Source organism: Biomphalaria glabrata, chromosome 7, assembly GCF_947242115.1.
Source record: "Biomphalaria glabrata chromosome 7, xgBioGlab47.1, whole genome shotgun sequence".
NCBI lineage: Eukaryota > Metazoa > Mollusca > Gastropoda > Planorbidae > Biomphalaria > Biomphalaria glabrata.
The window spans coordinates 29,432,254-29,456,803 of record NC_074717.1 but is presented as its reverse complement, the minus strand read 5'-3'; the positions used below and the strand labels follow the sequence as shown (position 1 = coordinate 29,456,803).

General features: G+C 34.8%; 1 protein-coding gene across 3 annotated transcripts; it reads left to right on the top strand.

Moving 5' to 3' along the window:
• Positions 1 to 274: 274 nt before the first annotated feature.
• On the top strand, positions 275 to 24,398 carry LOC106068292 (hexosaminidase D-like). 3 transcript variants are annotated; one of them, XM_056035277.1, is made up of 15 exons: positions 275 to 500; positions 8,929 to 8,983; positions 9,416 to 9,525; positions 10,269 to 10,356; positions 10,509 to 10,587; positions 10,927 to 11,012; positions 11,393 to 11,576; positions 12,996 to 13,064; positions 13,762 to 13,957; positions 15,377 to 15,459; positions 16,766 to 16,847; positions 17,650 to 17,754; positions 18,037 to 18,123; positions 18,420 to 21,999; positions 22,051 to 24,398. In XM_056035277.1, exons 1-14 carry the CDS (start codon positions 472 to 474, stop codon positions 18,619 to 18,621), a joined length of 1,455 nt encoding a protein of 484 aa, XP_055891252.1. In that variant the 5' UTR covers positions 275 to 471; the 3' UTR covers positions 18,622 to 21,999; positions 22,051 to 24,398. The 3 variants fall into 3 exon arrangements, with proteins under 3 accessions (XP_055891252.1, XP_055891250.1, XP_055891249.1); XM_056035275.1 differs by lacking the exon at positions 275 to 500 and adding an exon at positions 616 to 938 and having other exon boundaries at positions 18,420 to 18,598; positions 24,355 to 24,398; XM_056035274.1 differs by lacking the exon at positions 275 to 500 and adding an exon at positions 617 to 938.
• Positions 24,399 to 24,550: the final 152 nt, after the last annotated feature.

Below are 24,550 nucleotides of genomic sequence, written 5' to 3'. Positions count from 1 at the left end.
TGTGTCAGGGCTAGGCAGACAGACTATGACCACTAAGTAATTGAAAAAGAAAATTAATGTTTAAAATTAATGTTTAACTTAAAACAATTTTTTTAAAAATATACTGTGATTTTATATCTAGATCTTTCAAATGATTTTTTGTAAGTTCTCTTTTTGTACTAACAAAGTCTTACGAGTCCTAGGGTCTATAGTCTAGATCTAAATATTATTATTATTATTTGTTAAAAAAAAAAAACGGCGAATTTTTCTTAAAACTTTTCTAAAGAGTGATCTCCAGTTGCGACTAAAGGGAAAGAAGAGATGCTAGATTAGATATATCTCGATATCTAGACTAGTCTAGATTCTAATTGGCTATCATTAGAGTCTTCTAGATCTATATTAGATCTATATTATATATAGATCTAGATCTTTATATGACTGCTACGAAATCTTGAAGTCGCTTACTTTTCAAGTGTACAAAATTGATTCTAAATGGCTGACCAGGACACTTTACAATCTAGGTTGTAACATTTAGTTCATTTACATTAGGAATTAGGGTGATTAGGCTAGGCAAGGGGCACTAGGGCTAGGCTCATTAGCCTCTAGGCTAAGCTTTGGGTCTAGAGTAGGGGTGGGCAAATTACGCCCGCGGGCCACATGCGGCCCGCCAGAGTGTTTTATGCAGTCCGCGAACATCTACAGGTGTGCCCACAGATTAAACATATAATAAAGGGGGAAAAAATTAAAATATCTTCTTATCTCTTATGATGAAGAGCCTAAAAAAGTTTAAAACAAATGAAGATTATGCTTGTTTGCAATATTTCCAACCGTGATTTAGTCAAAGACATTAGCTCAAGCCAGTATTTATTCAAAGCTATGAAGAACTGGGTTGAAAGTGTTGAGTTGGCTTGGAACAAGATGGCAAGTGTAACCACTAATGGAGCCCGTGCTTTGAATGAGTAAAGCATTTTTTTTTAAAAAATAAATTAAAGAGCAATATCCCAACTATTAACTGTACATGGGAAAGTTTGCACAAAACTGCATTGAATGACAAACATGTTATTGACCCAATTATCAGCGATCAAACTTATCAGAGCTAGGGGACTCACACAGTTCAGAGAATTAGGCTACTTGAAGGTGTGAAAACAAAACATTCTGATGTTCGGTACCACAGTAGTTTCCCCTGGCTTAGCATGGGCAAGGTATTGAGAAGAATAAGGGATCTCAAGGAAGAAATTGTTATGTTCTTTGAGGGACATCGACTGTGACTTTGTAATTAATATTTCTAATGAGTAGTGGAAGATAGACTTCATGTTTTTCAGCATCATTTTAATGGGTTGCTTGCTCATGAAATGTATGTACATCTTTCCAAACAAAACTTTTCCATTGCTCCAGGCAAGCAAACAGGTTTAAACCTTTGTTGAAAAGTTTCTAGTAAAATGGTTGAAAAGTACAAGACTTGTTGTATTTGCAATGCAAATTTTAAGACATCAAGATCTTGAAACCAGTTTTCAATATCCTCACTTCACCATTTAGTGCAAAAGCTAATTCAGCTCCAGACAAAATACCTCCAAGCAAATTATGACCTTCCACGGGAGTTTTATGGGTGCTAGATGCTGTATTTCTACACTTAAAAAAAAACATGAAGCTAAATTTTTACATTATTTGGGTTCACATAAATCGTGAATAAGCCTTTTTTGTTTGAAAAAAAACAACAATTGTACAACTAACTCGATGCTGACAGACTGTAATTTGACAGCAGTCACAAGGATAACAACTAGTTAGCTAGTTCCACCACACTTCCAGAACATTATGCACGAGTGCAGCACGAGTGTAAAATTAAATATTTTACATTATGTATGTAAGGGGACTCGGGGTGCTGAGTTCCTAACTACATACATATGGCTCGATGATCTAGGGTATGATTCTCACATGTAGACCTTAACATGCGTAAATATCACTCAACGAAGGAGTATAAAATTAGTATTTATTTACAGTCAACAGCAAGTACACATATAATAATTGAATGCATAGTCATTAATAACTGAGATACTAAAACGTGCCCAACTGACATACTACGGGGCGCTTAGACTAGATTCATTGAACAAAAGGCTATCAATGCCATACATACTATACCCACAAATAGTTTTCATACATAACAATGAATAGAAATATAAGTTATAAACATCTCCTTACGCTAGGCATAAAACTGGTAAATACAACACAAGCACCCTACTCAGACCAGGTCAGCTCTCCAACTGCTAGACTGACCGCGAGAAACCCAATTGTCCCCCTTTGAAAATCCCGTGATAAAACAATTCACACACCAACCAACAAAATAAATAAACACACACACAATCTCACATCTTACACACCCACGCTCTTGACAATGTACAACAGCACAACCGAATTGTTGTGATAAATTGTTGTGATGTAAAAAGTCAACAAAATTTAAAAAAATATTCGTAAAATTAGTTTCAGAAATTGCTAAATCTTGTTGTAATTCTTCAATTGGTAGTGTAAAAAAAGATGTAAATGTTTAATACAGTATACATGTATATTTCTAAGTTGTAAATACATATTATAGGCCTATATGTATGCAGCCCCCCCATTCCTAAAAATCTTTTAATGCGGCTCTAGATAGAAAAAGATTGCTCACCCCTGGTCTAGAGTATGAGTATGGAGAGTGTATCAGTCTTAAGAGCTTTTGTCTTAGACTCTAAAGTCAAGTTAAGTCTTATTAATAAAATATTATTCTAATAATCTAAGATAGTTTGACAATTTCAAATTTGGTTTAAAAATAAAATCAAGTTATTTTTTCCCGACCCTACTCCTATCAACTATACTCATTCACTCAACGATCAACTCAGAGTAGTCAGAGCCTCAGACAGAGACAGTTACTGTGATAGTGATAATGTGTGATAGAATCTAGTGTCTAGTACAATAATTAGATTGGCTCATGTCTTTGCTGCAACTACACTGCAAGCATCAAAATAACAAGTGTAACAAAACATGATATATATGCATAGTCCAGGTAAACCAGTTACTCAGACTAAAAACTGAAAATACATAAATGATATTAAATGTTATATAGGCTAATAAATCAAAGTTACCATGGAATCCCCATATTGATGAAATAATTAAAGCGGAGAGGATGCCCGAGATGAGGGAGGAGGAAATAACCTCCGCTCTAACCAGAGGGATCTCCCCTCTCCAAAGAGAAAGACTTCCCCCAAAAGGGGGGGTGTCCTCCTTTCCTCCCAAACCCAAGACTAAACTAAAAATTATAAGGTCACTGGAATAAAGGGAAACCCCTCCGGGGGCCTCCCAAGGCCTAATAGCTCCAGGTAGGTCATTTAGAATAAGCCATGGATTCCAGAATTGTACAGTGGAACTGTAGAGGCTTAAAGGCCAATTATGAGGAAATGCAGCTACTGATGGACTCTGAGACTCCTGTAGCTGTCTGCTTACAGGAAACATTTCTGAAAGATAGCATCAGTTTCCAAAGCTACAGTGCTTACAACAAAAATGTTGAGGATGCAGAGAGAGCATCAGGTGGAGTCTGTATCCTTGTGAAGGACAGCGTCCCCCATGAGAGGGTAGAACTACAGACCACATTACAGGTCGTAGGAGCTAGGATAACCCTACACAAGGTTATCACTTGCTGCAGCCTGTATCTACCACCAGGACCTATTGAAAAAACTCCCTCGGCCTTATATAATCCTTGGGGATTTCAATGCCCATAACACTATGACACAAGAGGTCGTATGCTGGAGGATATCTTCCTCCAACATGATTTATGCACACTCAATGATGCATCACCGACCTACTTGCACCCAGGAACTGGATCTCTCACATACATTGACCTCACTGTATGCGTCCCCGGACTTCTGGACGACTTTAAATGGTCAGTTAGCAATGACCTACGGGGAAGTGATCACTTCCCAATCATCATTACTAACAATCTCCCCTCATTGGGACGACCTCAGCGGTGGAAACTGAATAAGGCCGATTGGGAACAATTCCAAAAAAGATGCTCCGAGGATATCACAGAAAATATCCTTGATGAACAGAACCCAGCTGATACCTTTGCTAGCAAGCTACTTAGTATAGCCAGAAAAGCTGTACCCCTAACCTCCGCAAATCCAAAATGGCCTAGCAAACCATGGTTTAATACAGCTTGCAAAAGTGCTATTGGCGATAGGAAAAAATGACTGGGTGCATTTATAAAGAATCCTTCCCAAGAAAACCTAAGGCTATTCAGGATAGCTAGAACAAAGGCTAGACAAACCATATGGTCAGCCAAAAGGAATTCCTGGAGGAAATTTGTCGGCAGTCTGGATGCCAAAACTTCTGCTAGAGCGGTTTGAAAGGCAGTAAGACAAATCAAAGGGAAAGAAATGCAATAGGGCATTTGAAAAACCAAGGACGAACTGTCACGTCCCCCAGAGAAATAGCTGACTGCCTTGCATCCTCAATAGCAGATAAATCATCCACTGCACACTACATGCCAGAGTTCCAAAAAGTCAAAATCAGGGAGGAAAGACACCCCATTGATTTCAGATCTGAGAACAACGAAGATTATAACACACCGTTCTCACTTGAGGAACTGAAGGACTTGCTGGACAAATCACATGATGTCACAGTCTTAGTTGACATTGCATGATCTAAAGTTCACGTCATGTTAAGAGTTTAAAAGACACGTGGAATTCCTGATGTAGAAAACAGGAAGTAGAATGAAAAGTTGACTTTGAGTTCAGTCAAGTCAAGTCAGTAAGGTCTTGCTCCCGGTACAGGAAGGTTGGACGTTTCTTCCTGGACTGATATATATATGCATATAGCATAAAAGTCGATGGACTAGTCATTGTTGATTAATAATATTTGAGAGTTGATTTCATAATGTGCTTATTGGATATTAAGGTATTATTCGTATTTCAATGGATATCTATAGTTGAAGCTCCAGTGTCACTAGTAGTAATTGTTCTTATTGTTACCCGCTGAGATGCGGACTTGATTGATACTTTTGATACCGCTGTTATGCGGATAGGATTATTATTTCTTGACTTGTAGCACTAACAAGGAGTGCAGTATATTATTATTATTATAGTAAAATAAACTTCATGTTGTCTGCGGAACGGACTTGAGTCAGTCGTATACTGTTTGTCTTGTCACGTGTCTAGAGTACTTCAGGAAGTAAGAACCCAGTATTACACCATTCAACGTTCATTGACACATGACACAGTGCCAGGAGAACATGAAATCCATTATCAGTTCCTCAAGCATCTCCCCGAACCCTCATTGGCGACCCTGCTACAAATCTATAACTGTGTGTGGCAAACAGGCGCTTTCCCAAACAGCTGGAGGAAAGCCACAGTTATACCGATACCCAAACCGGGAAGAGATGTGTCTGACCCAGCTAAAAATCGACCAATAGCACTTATAAGCTGCATCTGCAAAACCATGGAAACAATGATAAACAATAGGCTGGCCTGGTACCTTGAGAGAAACAAGGTAATCTCCAACTACCAGTGTGGATTTCGACAGGGGTGGACAACAACTGACCACTTGGTAAGGCTGGAAGCTTTCATCAGAAATGCATTGCTAAGACGAGAACATCTAGTAGCTGTATTTTTCAACATAGAAAAGGCCTACGATACAACCTGGAAACATGGCATTCTACGTGACCTGGAGCTTAAGGGACACCTTCCCTGCTTTGTGAGGGAATTCCTAAAAGACCAGAAATTTCAGGTTCGAGTGGGCAACTCCTCTTCTGATACTTATGACCAGGAAATGGGTGTACCCCAGGGCAGCATTCTCTCAGTAACCCTGTTCAACATAAAAATAAACAGTATTATAAAGGCTCTGTCCCCTGGCATAGAGTGCTCTCTGTATGTTGATGACTTTGTCATTTTTACACATGGGAAAAACATGAATACTTTAGAAAGAAAATTACAGTTATGTTTAAATAAAATTCAAAATTGGGCAAACGATAATGGTTTTAAATTTTCTGACTCCAAAACAGTTAGCATGCATTTTTGTAATTTAAGAAGAATCCACCCAGACCCTGAACACAAAAAGAAGATCCCTGTTGTGAAAACTACAAAATTTTTAGGCCTCACCCTAGACTCCAAATTTAATTTTCTCCCCCACATTAAGGAACTTAAGAAGAAATGCCCAAAATCATTAAACATACTCAGAGTACTCAGCCATATGGACTGGGGAGCTGACAGGGATGCCTTGCTGCTGCTATATTGGAGTCTAATCTGATCCAAGTTGGACTACGGATCCATAATATATGGAGCAGCAAGGAAGTCTTTTATCTAAAAATACTGGAACCCATACAAAATGCTGCCCTGCATCTCTGTCTCGGCGCGTTTCGTAATCACCTATCCCAAGCCTCCCTGTGGAGGCTGGAGAACTCCCCATGGACATAAGAATGAAAAAGCTTGCAATGCAGTATATAGTCAAGCTAAAATCCAACCCCACGAACCCTGCTTTCGACTCCATATTTAACCCTACACACGTAGAACTATACAATCGAAGGCCTAACGTCATACAGCCGTTGGGCCTTCGAATGAGAGAATCCATTTAAAATTTAACCCCACCCATCTAAAATAGAAACTCCACAGAATCTTCCTAGGCTAATGAATAAACCCAAATTAAATTTATCCCTCCTTTATTTCAAAAAAGAAAATACAGACCCAAGCATACTACAAGTCCACTTTAGGGAACTGCAGGAGAGCTACGGAGATTGTGGCACTATCTACACAGATGGATCCAAAATGGATGGAAAGGTCGCGTGTGCCTGGTCCTTTCGGAACAAAACAATCTTCCATAGACTCCCCGATGGCTGCTCCATCTTTACGGCCGAATTACATGCAGTATCGCTTGCACCTTATGGCCGTCAAAGCATCAGAAAGGAGAAAATTTATAAAATGCTCCGACTCCAAATCTGCATTGCAAGCTTTGGGGCAGATGAAGACTAACATTCCATTGGTACATAAGAGCCTGAAGCTGTTGGACCAAATAACAGCCGACCATAGGGATGTCACCTCCATCTGGGTCCCCTCCCATGTGGGCATTGAGGCAAACGAAGCTGCAGACAGAGAAGCAAAGAGAGCCCTAAATCATGCGGTGTCAGGAACCCTAATTCCCTGCTCGGACCTGAGACAGAGTATTGCCTCTGCCAACTATCGAGAGTGGCAGGACTGATGGGAGGCTGAGACTCACAACAAACTCAGGCAGATTGTGGCGGATGTCAGGTGGCGGCCCACATCTAAGGGTCTGACAAGGCGTGGTAGCACGACCATGTCCAGACTTTCATCACGCACTCTTTTGTGCTGAAGAGAGAGGAGTACTGTGACTCTCGCCTCACCATGGAACATATCCTCATTGATTGCCCCAGATACCAGGATGTCAGGGAGAAATTTTTTAGAACACACACCTTAAAAACACTATTTGACAATGTCGACCCTGGGAAGGTACTGGGCTTTGTCCGGGAGGTGGGGTTGTCTACGAAGATCTGATTTTTTGAATTGTGAACATATAATATTTACATAAGATTTTTTACCAAATTATTAAATTTTTACTACCTTTACAATTTTAACTGTGAATAGACCTTGTTTTTAATGACTTAACTGTATAGAATTTAGCCCTTGTTATGAAAAGGGAGAGTGATCCTTAAAGGATTATGGGCACGACATGGCCTAAATTGTGCCTATGTGCCTAAACTCAACTCCAATTAGATTATTTCTATGTTCAATGTTCGCCGTTTTGTAGCACTGAGTTTTTATAGAGAATACATAAAATGCTAAACCATAACTTACTAATTCAAAAACTTAACCTAATCAAAAAACTTTTATAAAGATAATTGCTCATTTCTTATTCCATATGCTAGGACAAATTGGTATAAGTGCTTTTTCTTATTATTGCTATTAGAGGATGAAATGGGTTGCCTGAATGAGCCTGCAAATGTTTTTAGAGATAACTCTTTAATTAAAAGTTCAACAAGGTTAATATGTGAACAGGCATAAGATGTAATATTCTTTTTTGATGGAACATCAAACGTTTATATAATAAGATGCTGTCTATCCAAAGTGATCATTTAAATTTGATAAAACAGGAGCTTGGCAAAAAAAAAGAAGAAATTACTGTACATTAAACACATAATCAGAATTCAGGTACCCTCTGATAAGTCAAGATTCATTCTATTTTATAACAATAGATTCATTGTAGTAAAGTAGTTTATGCTACTATCTTATCACTAGTAAAATAAACATTCACTTTTTTTTTTTAATTATAGACATTTCATATATATAGTGAGAGAGACAAAATTGGTTGAGAAGTTGGCAGGTAAAATTCAAATACTGGTACAACCAGGTCTTCAATTTCCTCATTTCTATTATTTAAATATTGATTCTTGCATTATCAGACTTAGCCATTGGCTACCAACAGATTTATTTAATCTTTGGTTTGATTTTTTTTATGTTTCTAACTGAATAAAAAATGAACAGATTTTATTTTGGAATTGAAACTGTTGATTGGATGGCTGCCTGGTTACGTGGCATGGCCTCAGGCTCAAATCCTGCTCATTGCCATCCGAGGTTTGGGACAGGATGCAATAAACTTTATTTCTGAAAGAACATATGAAAACATACAAGTCAAATATGTGATCTTGGTGTTTTAGTGTTTTTTAGTCCTTTCACATACCACGTGTGTGTGTACCAGGCTATATTGTAGGTACGGTAATAGGAGAGATTACAAAAACACTGGTTAGAGATCATTGCATCAAGAGGACTTTGACCAAATTTTGATATTCTGATGAGGTACTGCAAATGACTTATAATTCACTCATTTTCTTAGTTCACAATGTGTTAGCATCACAGTGACATTGCTTTTGAAATTCATTGTAAAATAAAAAAAAATTAAAATAATTTTATTTCTTTTCAGATTGGTTCACTTAGACCTAAAAGGGGCTCCATTATGCCTGAGCTACTTAGAAAAGGTATTAAAAAAAAATATTTTATATATTGCTCCTAAATATAATTGTCATATAAATTTTTTTATTGGGGAATACACCATTTTTATTTGATGAACAATAAATTTTAGTTACACACCTAAAATAATATAATTCCTGAACCAACAGTTTTGTAGAGAATAAAAATGTCTGTTTACCAAATTACATGTTTTGGACGTTCTTTCAGATTTGAAAGACAATGGGGAAATGGGAGCAGGTATGGACTATTGAGACCACCAAACGACAGTCCAGAGCGCATAACACATGACCTGGCAGCCAAGGACTAACCTCTTAAGGAAACCATTAACACGATTGAATCAAAAAACATTGTAAAACATTGCTGTTTATCTTAATAATATTTATCAGCTTGAAATAATCACTGCTATAATGTATTTATTTGGATTCTAAAAACATTCTCAGGTTTTACCATTATTTAGAACTTTTGGAGCTACTGGGCTTTTAATTGAATATGAAGATACATTTCCATACCAAGATGACTTGAAAACTATAAGAGCCCCTCATGCTTACAGGTATATAATTAGTGGTGATAAAAGTATAAATAGTTAACTCTTTTTTTTAAACAAATACGTAAAGAAAAGACACTGAATTTGACAATTGCATTTACGTACATTTTATAATTTTGAAAGTTAGAGGTGTAAGCTTTCAATATCTGTATAAAATACTGTATAAAATAATCTTACATATGAACATAAAATGATATGACTATTCACAAATAATGTTCTATAGCTGGGGTGGGTAGGGGTGCCTATCCCATACATGGGATGACCATATGCCAAAGACAATCTTGTTTGTGTGCTTAAAAGAGGATGGTGTAATAGAGATGCCCATCCAGAAACACTTTAAAGACTTAGCTCAGGTGTGGGCTTGTCTTGACTTGAATATAGAAGAACATCAGATAGAAAATGGTTTCAAAAGAAACAGCCACTGCCAAAGATAGGAACTAATGTTAAAAATAGGACTTAAATAGATCTCCCAGCAGATAAGTTTTGTCTGATTTATAAGAACAAAATATGTAGATCACAGTTAGATCTTTTAAGCCTTGTAAAATACATTACTTTTTTGTAATCTTCCCATTTGAAGACATTCTATAATTTATTGGTGAAACTTCTTGAAAATGTGTTCACTTAATTTATAATATGTTTTTAAGTAGTTACTACTGCATTAACTGAACTCAGTTTTATTTATAATATTTACTATGATCAAAAGAAATGTGAATTGAAATAAACTTTTTTCATTTTTTGTTTATTCCTAGTGAGGATAATATAAAAGATATTTTGAAATTAGCTGAAGATAATAATTTGGAAGTGATTCCACTGGTTCAAACATTCGGTCATTTGGAGGTAGAGCCATTAAATATCTCTTATTTCCCTGTTTAAAATATCTAGTTGTTAGCATCCAGATAATACATTTGTATGATAATTACAAATTCAACATTTACTGGGATTCTTAGCAATAAAATTCATTTCTGTCACATTTTCTTTTTTCTTTTCAGTTTGTTTTGAAGCATCAACAATTTGCCGCTTTGCGGGAAATAAAAAAATATCCAATGGCCCTTTGTCCATCCCATCATGGTAAATATTGAAATTTATTTAATTTAAATCTTTGATTATATTTGTAACTAATCAATTCTATCAATTAAGCTGAAAAAAAATGTATCAATTGAATGAAGAAAGAAAGAAAAAAAAACTGTACATGACAAAACATAAATATGAATTAGTCTACAAATTAAGGGTTGAAATTGTACAAATATATTCTCACAATAGATACCATAATATTACATGTACAAAAATGCTACTCTCCTTTATATAAAGTGAACACTTAAATACTTTGAAATGAATGTATTTAAAAAAGAAGTTTGCTTAATAAATATGCCTTTGCCAGATAATTAAGAAAATTTGTTTGTATTTTAGATTCTGTGACAATCGTGTGTAAAATGATAGATCAAGTCATCAAATTGCACCCACAAGTAAAACATTTTCATATTGGCTGTGATGAGGTAGAGTACTTTATTAGTTCTAAATGTTTTATCCTATAGCTACTTTTAAATTTAGCCTCATTTGTTCAAAATGTATTTTTTCTGTAGAGCATTTCTTTATTGTCATTGATAGTGTTAGTTACACTATTTACACATCTTGAACCAATTTTTTTCTCAAGCATTATAAAGTAACTTGTTTTTTGCTTGTACATTTTTAAAACTTCAGCTGCTGATTTCATGAAACAATATTTTCTCAAATAATGAGCACTAAAGAAAAATACAAGAGAATTGTATAGCTGTTTTTACTGCTCTTGTTATAACAGTTGAAATGCTATTAAGTTTTGAGATTTGGTCTGTTAATAATGATATTACTTTGTATAAGATAAAAATATACCTTTCAGGTTTATCATCTTGGGCTGTGTGAGGCCTGTACTCAAAGAATGATTAAAGAATCTCTGACTAAAGATCAGCTGTTTTTTGGGCATGTGAGAAATGTGGCCAAACACATCAAGGCTCATTATGACAGCATTACTGTAATAATATGGGATGACATGTTGCGTTACTCTGAGATGTCCATTATTTTAAGTATGTTGACTTTATATATATTGTTATAAACTTGGTGGTGGGACAGAGAGGGGTAGTGGTGTGTGTGTAGTCAGCCGACTCAAATCGCCCCATGCCAGCGCTAGAGGAGCGGTCAATGGTGACGAGCTACGACGGTCAGCCGAGTTGAGTGTCAACAGGACAGTTCGGGAAGGATCGCTGTCGTGAACAGAGCTCAGGAGCGTCACAAGAGTTGTAGTCATCTGACCACCTAGAAACGTCGAGTGGCGTTCTGTCCGGTTCGAGAAGGCCAGTAGGGACCCTATATAAGAGCGGGGGTGACGCAGTCAAGACGGTTCAGAAAGGAGGTTCACGACAAGAGTTCAAAATACGGTTGACTATAGCACAGTTCAGTGGTGTGGTTCTGTACGGAGCATTACGACGGTTCAGTGCAGAGTACTATCAAGTACAGTTGAGACGAACGGCGTCTTGATCTTGGTCTGCGATCGAGTCCGACACAACGAGCCTAGTGTGTGAAGTCAGTCCGGAACTGTTGAACCCAGTGCAAGCCCGGAACGAGACGGAGAGGCCAGTGCAAGAGTCGATACGGCGGAACAGTGTTATCAGAGAGATATTTGTACAGTGTACATGTTGCCAATTGTACAGTATTGGCTGTTATTTATCAACTATTAAAGTGTTACATTACTTTGGAGCCCTGAGTTGTCAAGTTCTTTAAGTTGGTGGTCTATGGTGCAGTTTGCAGAGAGCCTGGATAGTGAGATTGGTAACAATATATATATTACTTTTACTACAGGTTTATAGTTTAAATTATTTATATTTGGATTTTTGTTCCTAAGTTAGGTGGACAAAAATCAAACTTATTTATTAATATTAGATCCAGTTTAAATTGTTCTGCTACTAGTAGAACTTTTAACCCTGTGGGAAAACTCGCCTCTCTTGAGACAATATCGTTTGTCTTCTAGCCATTGTGCATAGGCTGGTCGACTAAAGCATAAAATGAACAGTCCATCTTTTCATCTGCCTCTCTTTCCTATGCCATAAGTTCCACTGTGTAAATTTAAGAAGATTAGACAGCCTTGGGTTGTTGTTTTTCTTGTGTAGATGTCAATTTTATTTACACAAACTAATCAACTAATCTTCCTCTCCTCAACAAAAACTGGGGACAGTTAAGCTTATTTGGCAGTTTGTTCATCATACATTACTCTTTAAGTTTTGAAAGACTGATGAACTCAGCTTGAGTTGCCAATTCAGTTTCAAATAAATGACTATAATAATGTCTTGGGGAGTTTAAATCTGATACATTGTAAAAGTAAAAACCAATCTTAATAACTTAATATTATTTGTTGTTTTATTGTAATACGTAGAGCAGGACATATTTTAATTAGCAGGGTTTTTTTAGAGATAAATCTCATACTTATATATTTCTTTTGTTTGTTCCAGACTGTGGACTCGGTGATTTAGTTGAACCCATGGTGTGGCACTATTTGCCTAAGTTCATATTGCCAGCTTGTAAGTTTGTTTTTAAATGAAATGTACAAAAGTCAGTCTTTTTTAAGCTATATGTATGCTTACATTATTAAAAAGTGCTACATATAAACTATACGAAAAACATGCACATATGTAACCCTGCCGGACCAAGTAAAACAAAGGACGTTTGGGCCACAAGGCCTTCATCAGCTACAAAACAAACAAAAAATAACAAACAATTAACACAAAATAGTCTTAAGTTAACTTATCTGTCTGATGTTGTTCTCTATCGAGGCAGAAAAGAAATGCTGGTGTAAAAGCGCGGGAAAACGGAAGGGGGCAGAGATGAATGGGAGAAGGGGGTACCGTAGTGTTAGTGCCCATTAAATAAAAGTGTGCTGGTTGTTGATCCCATTAGGTTGGAGGGTGCCTGACATGTAAATAAGTTTGTTTTCTATCGTTTACCCCTGTAGCAGTAAATCTTTGTTACATATAAACTAAGAGTAATCTAATATGTTGGTTAAATAAACAAAAAATTTTCATCAAACTCATTCACATTTTTATTATATTGGATTTCTTTAGTCCTTATCACTGGAACATATTATTACTATTACAATTATATATAAATATACATAACATTTAGATTTTTATAAATAAGGACCCTAAGAAACTTATTGCATAACTTAAGTTTTTTTGTTTTTTTTTGTGAAATAATAAATGTCAACTGTTTTCTTTATAGCTTTATGGGATAATTTAAGTGCAGTGTTCCCCAATATATGGATAGCCAGTGCATTTAAAGGGGCTACTGGACCCAAGTCTGTGATAACCAATATTCTTTACCATTTGGACAATAACAACAGCTGGCTGGACACAGTCCAGTTGGTCAAAAGAAAGTTTAAAAATATCAAAGGAATAGCTGTAACTGGCTGGCAGAGGTAAAATACACTGTTTTTAGATGAATATGTTGCTCAGTAAAGCTTAGAACACTAACTTTAAAAATCCTGAATGTTTTTTAATAAAACGTAATTGTTTTAAAAAATATTTGAAAAAAAAAGATCTATATATTTGTAAGATATATTTAGTCTGCAAAGTAAACTACATTGCTAAAGACCCAGCAACAAAGGCTAAAAACTTTAAAAACTAAACAACCATGAAAATATAAATATTTATAATTTCTTGATTTTGTTATCATTTCTTGTCTGTTGTTAGTAGATGTTGACATGCATTTCTGTGTATTAATCTTGACATTTAGAGGACAATAGAACTAGATTTGTGGATTTCCCCATACAAGCCATTTCATCTACAAATGGAACATGTAAAAAATACTTGTTTAAATAAGTCATTGAATAAAACAATTTTGCATCGTTTCTATCCTTTTATCTTGCTGAATTTTTTTAAAATTTAATTTTCTATAAATCAAATAAAATCTTTATTAAAGTCTACATTGAAATAATTGTTGAAATGTAAATCTCAACATCTTCCTAATTGAGTATTGCTCTATCTATTGAATGATTAAGGCCAGTGGATCTTTATAGCTTTGTTTGCACATTAATCACTTGTAGTACCAAATAAAATATCCAAGTGAAAGAAAGCTCATACTCTGTGGTCCAACTCAGTATTATCATATTTTCTGTGCAAATGGTTATAGGTGTGGAGATCACTCTTCACCATAAATAAATGAGCAGGTTAGATAAGTTCTAGTTTGGTATGCATTTGAGTTTGTCTTTTCCTTGCTATTGGCTGTTTTTGTATTATTTTTTGCTTAGTGGGTAAGAACTCTACAAACTCACCAAGAGTTTTGATCTTAATGCTAAGGTTTCCCATTTAGAGGTGTTGGTTATTCATAAATATGCAATGAAATTTTGATTTGCTTTCTAAATTTTGCATATTCCATCATGAATGATAATTATTACATCCTAGTCCGAACCTCCTGCAGGACAGCAGCTGATGGCATTAAGCATTACTTAGGGTAACATCATGAGGACAGTCCAAAATACTTACCACATGACTTGGTTGTTTTGATTGAGTTAATGAGGAAAAATATTTTTTCTCTTAAAAGAGATGTGAACACTGGGCTGAGTCATTGTATTAGAACTTCCATCCCCAAGTAGTTTTGGTATTTGTGCACTTATTTGTACTGTTAGAAAACTAGGGTACATTTTTTTTTAATTTAAAATTTACATTAAAATAGTTTGCTAGTTAATGTAACTTTTTTTCTTAACAGGCTCAAAAAAATGTTTTAAAATTAATTTCTCAAAAACAATAATAGAAAAATTGAAGGAAATAAAAAAAAAAAAAAGAAATATTCAACTGCAAAACATTACTGATTAAGTTTATAATTATGACCTTTTCAGGTATGATCACTATGCTATCCTGTGTGAGTTACTACCTCAAGGCCTACCTTCTTTAGCTATATGTCTTAAAGCTATTCAACAAGGTTTGTACTCTTACATCTCACATATAATTTACATTGATATTTTTTTAAAGCTTATTCCTGATTAAACTCATTTAAAGAATCTACAAAGGATAAGCTACATGTGGGTGTGGTTTAAATTTAAATATATACATGTAGAGAATAACTAATAATGTATTGTTTTAAAATTAAAAAAAATGAACATAACTAGTTACGTTATGTATTGTTTTAAAATTTAAAATAATGAACATCACTAGTTATGTTATGTATTCTTTTAAAATAAAAAATAATGTACATAACTAATTATGTTATTTAATGCTTTAAAATGCAAAAAGATGTTTAAAATGCTATTTTATAATAGAGTTACTGTATATCATGCAATAAAAGGTACACATTTTGTCATACAAATGTTAATAATAAAAATATTTTATACTAAAATTTAGGTAGAAACATACAGTACTATTTTTAAAACATTCTATGATGCAATGTTGATAATACAAATTTAAAAAAAAACAAGTGAAAAAGCCAGTGACTAATCAAATGAGGCAAATCAAATTATCTCATGTTTTACACCAGAAGACACTTTTTTAACCTTCAAAGTGTGTGACCTCTGCATCCTAAGGAGAAATGATGCTAGCTGACACATAAAGATGCAAAACTCTGACCACTCAATGAGTCACTGGGTGGTAGTAGTAGACTACTCCATAAAACATTTTTATTTTTCTACCACCTACACAAATGTTCAAGCAAAAAGGCTAACATCTACAGTTTGTTTTAAAGCTTTTCCCTTTAAAGTGCTGCTGGTTTTACATTGCTGATTAATATTTTAGCCTCATTTTATTTTTTAAAGACATTCAATGAATGTACAAAAATATGTAAATTCCTTAGTGTCTGTCTGAATTTGGTATTTCTTGAATTACCACTAATATTTTGCTAATTAATTTTTTGATCCTGTAACATTGTGCCTCTTCTTCTCATGAAAATGTACATGAAGCATAGAGTGTTTACAGTACTTCTCCACATTTATTCACTTGTTTTTTGTTTGTTGTGATCAATATTTAATTTAGGGCTTGGTCTATTTTATTAGATATGTGATTATGATAAGATTTGAAACATAATTTGTTCTTGGCTGATTTATTAGTTTGTATCAATAGGATAACTATTAAGTAGTTATCATTCTATTGAGTTTGTAAACAAAAAAAAAGTCAATATTTCTGGAATATAAGTCTGTTGTAAAGTTTAGGCAGTTACTTATTTGTTATTATAATCTAATAATTGTACCAGTCCAGTAATGTTTACAAATGTTCAACATTTTTTTTTTAATTTCCAGGTACACTGGGACCCAATGATTTAGGTCAGGTTGCCAAAGAGTTAAAATTTCTGACACCAATTCCATTTAATCCATTTATCAGGTTTGTCAAATGTTCATGTTTTTTTTTAAGTATTGTGCTAACAGGGACTTTAGTTATAGACTTCAACCTGTTTTTTTTTTCTAAGTGTACCTGGAAGGCCAAGTTTTTAATGATTTAAGTTTTTAATGATTTCTCTCTAATATGAATTGCTTTGTCTAGCTTATGAGCTTCATGTGCTTAGGTTTTTTAGTTATAGAGCTTAGGTTTTTTAAGTTATAGAGCATCATCTCATTAAGTTTAGCTATACAGCATTTTCTGATAATGTTTTGTTTTTGAGCTTCATGTTCCGTGGTCTTAGAGTCATAGAACTTCATATTTGTCATAGCAGTTATCTCCCTACATTTCCAAGCTGTGTGAAATCTCTCACAACCACCTGCTGATCTTATCCCATTCCAACCACATGATTAGGCTGTTCTTCTGCCATTTATAACTTTTTATCTGTGTTAATCTAGTTCTGCTTGTTAATTAGACACTCTACTAAGACATTGGCATTCCAGCTGCGTTACTCAAAGAACTAAGCCCTTTTAAGTAGGAATATTACTACAGGTTGCTACTGGGTTTGTATAGTTATGTGAAACACTTCACTTATCCTTAATCTTCAGAATCAAAAATATTGCCTTTATTACTACAGTTCCACCTGAGAGAGTTTACTATAGTACTCTCAAGTTATTGACTTGACTTTGTTGACCTTAAAATATATTATTGTTATAACAAATAAATATTCATAACTGAAAGTAAAAGATTTTTTGCAAAGAAAATTATTTGAAAATAAGATTTGATGACAATGTATTCTTGATTACAGCCCAGAGATCCCTATATGTGAGTTTCCTGGCTCAGAAATCTACCAACTGACAATTGAGTATGTTCACACGGAAGCTGCTTATAATGAACTTTTTGCTTTAGATGGGTATGACTTTTGGTTTGTTCTTTTTTTAAATATTTATTGTTAGCTTTTTAAAAATTTTCATTCAGTTTATAGAATAGTGTTTAGAAAGATGTGAATCAATTTGATGATTGTGTGTCAAGCTCATGTTATTGCAGCAAGAAAACTTTAAAAATATATAACTGAAACTAATTCTAAGCTTACATTGTTTTTTAAATTCTAGAGCTGTGTATCCTGGCTAAAAATAGTACCTTGTTCTATTCAATAGTAGCACAATGCTTATTAGTAAATGGTTTTAAATTTCAGAATGACTGCCTGGATGCATGAATACAATGTCCAAAGGAAGTTTATCAACCCTGTTCATGTAGAACCACTATTAGGTCGAGCCATTAGGTAATTTTTGACTTAGTGAAAAAACATTAAAAACTAATTGGAGCAACAAGCAAGTTTTATATCTTAAGCTACATGAATAGATTTAAGGGGCTTTAATTTAAAAAACAGCAAAACAAATGTTATTTCATTGAGCAAATATTATTTGTAACAGTTCATCTAAAAATATATATTTATTTACTGATAAAAATGAATAGCATAGGATTTTACTTCATAAATGGCTGTATTATAGGAACAAATTTTACACTTTCCCCTAAATGCTTATCATTAACTATGTATTCATTTTATAATGATTACAGCATCCTGGACTCCTATCACTCCCTGGATAAAAAAATACAAGCAACATTTCGGCATGTGTTTGTAGATGGTGTGGAAGAAGAATGGCGTGCATGTTTTATAACACCCTCCATCCAGCGTCTTGAGGCATTTATGGAGAAGGCTCGTTCTCTCTTGTACAGCGATCCAGAAACAGCATTATGTGAGGAGATGAATGTAGAGTGACTCATTTTATTGACACTGACATTTTTACTTTATATCCAACAATTAGTATTTGACACTGACATTGATGAATGCAGTACCTAGATAAACATAAGTTTTAAACTCCATATTGATGTAACTTTAACTTGAAGAAATTTAGATATGAAACACAACTAGTCGATTCAAATTATATGTTCAAGTGATTTTTTTTTAAATGACCAGATGGGTCATTGTTATAGCTTGAATGTCTAGGTTTTAACATGAGAGGACATAGGACATTCTTTTCTATTCTGTAACTTAGTGAAATATATTGTGACATTTTATCAAGAACAGTCAACTTAAGTTTCTTGTGATTGTTGCATTTTAATGTTAGTTAGAGAAGTTGTTCACTTTCTGCCATGTGGCTTTATCATTCTGTTGTTGTGGAAAAATGAATCAAACATTTCATCACAAAGTAAGATCTCATGAGGTGTAAGCATTGCTAGAACTTGTTCATTTCTACAGGAATCTTAGTCTGCTTGGTGTCAGAAGTTGAAACTAGTGTGTTTTTGTTGGACTGATGAGTAGTGCTCTCATGTAAAAGCAATCCTTATTTTAATTTAACCAATAAGTTTTAATAAGAAGCAAATGTTAATGCACAAAGTGTTTTCATTGATGGGTTGGTGCAGAGAAGTCTATTTTATATACAGTTATAATAAACTGTGGATATATCCAACTGGCTGAATTGTTTTATTAAGAATAGTGAAATATATATTTTACATATTTCTAATTTTTAATGAAAGTTTTGGTTTGGGCATTTTTAATTTTAACACGTGACTCTATTTGTCTCTCTGTTCTCCTTGTGTTCAAAGTGATAGTCTTCCAAGCCTATAGCAGATAGGGAAAACCTCTTCTGATGGAGGCTGAGGTTAAGAAGCTATATTATGTTGATATTCAGATCTTTTATTTGTTTTTTAATCTTGATGTCATTGCATTAGTCACACAGTAGTTCAATGTTTATGTAGTTTGTATGAATTGAAAGTTGATTTCTTGAAACTTTAACTGATGTCAGTACTAATTGAGTTCTTAATGAAGCATTGTTAACATGTTGTGTATATTTTGACCATATGCCAAGCACATATAGTTAAGTGTGTTTCTCAGTTCAGTGCCATAAATGGCTTGGCTACATAAGGAAATCAGGTTCTACTCTTGAAGAGACAAGAAATTTGTAATTAGAGCTTCTACTTGAGCTGAGTTCTGTTTGATGAGCACCTTAAGGCATCATGGACTCCTTATCCAATAGACTCCACCCTCCACTCCAAATGTGCATAAAGTAATTGAACAAAGCATTTTCTAGCAGCATGGTACAAAAAAATAATAATTTTGTTTCTAAAGTTGGAACCTTCAACAGGACATTTAAAAACACTTTTTTTTTTTTTTTTATCTGGATTCTTATCTAAATTTTAATGTTAATGCTAATCTAGTCAGTGTGTTTTTGAGAAATGTTAGTTTTGTGTGCATTTAATTTGCTTTGGAAAGGGAGTAATATTTATATTCATTTTATTGACAATTTGAATTGAAATGATTACTTTGAAAAGATTTTAAAGCTTGTACTTTTGTAACATTTTTCTCGTAGTTGGCAGCAGTGTACATTTATTTATTATGTTCTTTTTCCTATTGTGTTTAAATCTCAACATTTTGTTCTCTTAGTAAAGCAAAACAAAACTAGGTGATTGAAATGTTACTCTTTTTTTTTTTACAATTATAGCAAAATTTTAATTTAATATAAGCCTACTATTAGTAGTTATCCATCCATCCATCCATCCCAGTGGCGCTACAGCCCATGGAGGGCTCTGGCCTGCTTTAACACATCCTTCCATTCAGATCTCTCCTGGGCCTTTCGTCTCCATGCCCTAACCCCAAGCTGCTTCAGATCTGCTTCCACGTCATCTATCCATCGCATTCGGGGTCTGCCTTTGAGTCGCCTGCCTTTTGGTTTTTGCCTGTATACGATTTTCGCCCCTCTGTTGTCTGACATTCTTTCAAGGTGACCTGCCCAACGTAGTCTGTTCTTTTTTATTTCGTTCACTATTGGTGGGTCTTCATATAATTGATATAACTCATGGTTAGTGCGTGTCCTCCACCCTGTTTCATCCTGTATGGCACCATAGATTTTCCTAAGGATTTTTCTTTCCCAAGTGTTAAGTAAATTTTCAGATGTCTTTGTCAGTGTCCAAGTCTCACTTCCATACATTGCTGCTGGTCTTATTATAGTTTTGTATATTATTTTCTTGGTTTTACTTGAAATCATTTTGCTCTTAAGTAGATGGTGGGTGCTATAAAATGCCCTGTTGCCTGCTGCTATTCTTTCCTTTATTTCTGTTAGTAGGTCATTTTTTAAATTAATAGTACTTCCTAGATATTTGAAAGTTTGGACGTTTTCAAATTCGTGGTCTTTGATTTTGATATTTTGTCCCTCTGTTTGATTGTCTCTTGTCATTGTGATGTACTTGGTTTTACTGTCATTGACCTCAAGTCCTGCTGGTCGAGATGCTTCTTCTAGTTGTATGAAGGCTCTAGCGATGTCAGAGGTTTCTTTACCCAATAAGGCAATGTCATCGGCATAAGCAAGGTATTGTAGAGGTTGGCTGTATATCGTCCCTGTTGGTTGTGGACCCATGTTTTCTCTCCTGAAGTAGTTAGTAATAGTTCCCCTTGTGTTTATGTGTATATTTCTTATAACTCTCTCCAGTGTTAAGTTGAAAAGCATGCAGGAAAGTGCGTCTCCTTGTCTTAATCCTCGTTTAATCCTAAATTCCTGTGAGTGTTCTCCTTGTATTATGACTTTGCTTTTTGAGTTGTTTAATGTCATATGTATAAGTCTTGTCAGCTTATTGGGTATTCCAAAATCCTGTAGTGTGTCATATAGGTATTTCCTTCTGATACTGTCATAAGCCATTTTATAGTCTATAAAGAGTTGGTGGATTGGTATGTTGTATTCATGGCATTTTTCTAGTATACATCTTAGTGTGAAGATGTGGTCGGTTGTGGATTTGTTGGGTCTGAAACCACATTGGTAGTCACCTAAGATTTCTTCTGAATATTTTCCAAGTCTCTTAGTTATAAGCCTAGACAGTATCTTATAAGTCACATTTAGTAGAGAGATTCCTCTGTAATTACAGCACTTTAACTTGGATCCTTTTTTGTGTATTGGGGTTATAAGAGCAGTTTCCCATTCTGTTGGTATTACTTCTTCTTCCCAAATTCTTGATATTAGTCTGTGTATTTGGGAATGTAAGTCTTTCCCTCCATATTTAATTAGTTCTGCTGTGATTTGGTCCTCTCCTGGTGCTTTGTGATTCTTCATGGTCCTAATTATTTCTGATGTTTCAATGAGTGTTGGAGGGTTCACTAAGGGATCTGGTCCCCCATGCTCCTTCCTGCTCTGATTTTTTCAATAGGAGTTCATCTCAGGTCCCCCATGCGGCAGTTCATATTCTCCATTGTCTCCATCTTCAGTGGTATTTAGGATCTCCTCAAAGTATTCAGCCCATCTCTCAATGACCCTGCTGTTTTCTGTAATAAGCTGACCATCTTTGTTCTCACACATGTGTGATCTAGCTTGAAATCCGTTCTTTTCATCTTTAATTTTCATATACATTCCTCTCATGTCTCCCTCCTTTGCTAGTTCCTCAATTTTAGTGATCTTGGACTTTTCCCATTCCCGTTTTTTCTTTCTTACAACTTTTGTGGCCCTTCTTCTTGCTTCATTGTATTGCTGTCTAGTGTTCCTGGTTTCTCTCTGTAGCATTATCATTCGGGCATTGTTCTTCTCTTCTATAGTTTGTCTGCATTCATCATCATACCACCCTATTTTCTCGTTCTTTTGTTTAAATCCAACTACCTCTTCTGCTGTTCTTTTGATAGCATGCTTTATTATTTCCCAATGCTCATTTATGTTATTTTCGCAGTCCTTTTCTAATGTTGTCAGTTGTGTTTGGAGTGCCATTCTATAAGTTTCTGCAACAAGTGGATCCTTTGTGAGTTTTTGACTATCATATTGCTGTGCTCTCTTTCTTTGGTAATTGTGTATGGTACTTATTCTTTGTCTAAATTTAGCTTTTACTAGTAGGTGGTCTGAGTCAGCATTAGCTCCTCTGAAACTTCTTACATCTAGTATGTCTGATCCATGTCTCTTATCTATGAGTATATGATCTATTTGATTCTGGGTGTTGCCATCAGGTGAGATCCAGGTTACCTTGTGAATATTCTTATGTTGGAATTTTGTGCTGCTGATAGACATTCCTTTTCCTGATGCAAAATCCACTAATCTTATGCCATTATTGTTGGTCTCTTCATGTAAACTTTCTTTGCCAATTATTGGTCTGAATGCTGGTTCCTTTCCAATTTTTGCATTGAAATCTCCTAGGACTATTTTGATGTCATGCTTTGGCGCTTCATCATAAATTCTTTCCAGTCCATCATAGAAGGCTTCTTTTGTGTTATCATCTGCATCTTCAGTAGGGGCATGAACATTGATAAATGATATGTTGAAGAATTTTCCTTTCAAACATAGTGAGCAGAGTCTATCACTTACAGGTTTAAATCCAATGACATTACCTACCATTTCCTTTTTAACAGCAAAACCTGTACCTAAGTTGTTAGTGCTTCCACCACTATAAAATATAGTATACTCCTTGGTTCTGAGAATGTCCGAGTCTTTCCACCTGATTTCCTGTAGGGCTGCAAGGGGTATCCTATATTTCTTTAACATTTCAGTAAGTTGGGCTAGCGCACCTGCTCTATAAAGGCTTAGCACGTTCCATGTCGCAAAACAAAAATCATGTCCTTTTCCAGGCCTAGGACGTTTTCCGTTGAGATCTGTCCGGGTTTTCTTGTGTGTATGAGCTTTCGTAACAGTATTTTTTATATGACAGAGTTGTTAGCCCTGTGCATAACCATCTGGGGGGCTGCCCCTTTCAGCTCTCTGGATAGCTGCCTTTATTTTCGGGTAAGGTGCCCTAGCCTTTGTGGATCCCTCCACTTCCTGCAAGGCAGCAGGTTTGATTTTGGTCCACCCCGGGTATTTTATTTCCCCGGTACCCACCATATCTGGAGGGCATTCCCCTATCCGCCACCTGGGGAGGCGCTCGATGGGAGATCAAAAACTCCACACGAGATTAGTAGTTATACCAGTATATATATATATTGTAGAACTAAAAATTGTATTCTTCAATTTCTTAACTCTTTCTCCCTAATGTATGATACTAACAGTGATTTGAACTCATTAAATTAAAATAATTACGGAGAGAAAGAGTTAAATAGTTTGGTTTAATCACGACAAAAGATTTGTTTCATAAAATATTCCTTTTATTCATTCAAAATACAAACAATTTAAAATGTTTGCAAGGTTAAAAAAAAAAAAAAAAAAAAAAAAAAGTCAACAGAGTTAACATTATGTGATTTTGTCAAATCTGTATTTGTAGGAACATTTTGGATGCTCAGTGAAGTACATTTAGTTATCATCTTTTAGTTCAAATGTCTACATTTTGTTTCGTTTTTTCTTTGAGATTGGAAAAAAATTATAATTAATTCATTGAAATATATATATATGTTAAACGTTATGGAAGAGTTTGATTGTGAATTAAAAGCAATGTAGTTAAACAACATAAAATGGAAGAAAAAAAGTTTAATCTTTTGGGGATTGCAATGATAGGCCCTTACTCTGATAATAACTATTACCTGTGACTTTATATTTTTAATTTGTTTACTCTTCAGGATGATTCTTCCGATGACAACCCTAAACATACTACATGGTAATCTTAGGTCATGATGAATCAATAGCCTAATCTTTTTAATAAACACACATAACCTAGCTTACCTAGAAATATGTTTTTCTTTTGACAATCATCATATATTCTATTCTTATTTATAGATCTGTTGGTTTATTGAGCATAATTTTCGATTTTATACA

What these genes read in the sequence shown, in the direction of transcription:
- LOC106068292 (XM_056035274.1), top strand. Translation starts at nt 775, where the DNA reads ATGAAGATTATGCTTGTTTGCAATATTTCCAACCGTGATTTAGTCAAA. An exon ending in GGAGCCCGTGCTTTGAATGA is followed by an intron (nt 939 to 8,928) that starts GTAAAGCATTTT and finishes ATTTCTTTTCAG; the next exon opens with ATTGGTTCACTTAGACCTAA. An exon ending in CTATTAGGTCGAGCCATTAG is followed by an intron (nt 18,124 to 18,419) that starts GTAATTTTTGAC and finishes TAATGATTACAG; the next exon opens with CATCCTGGACTCCTATCACT.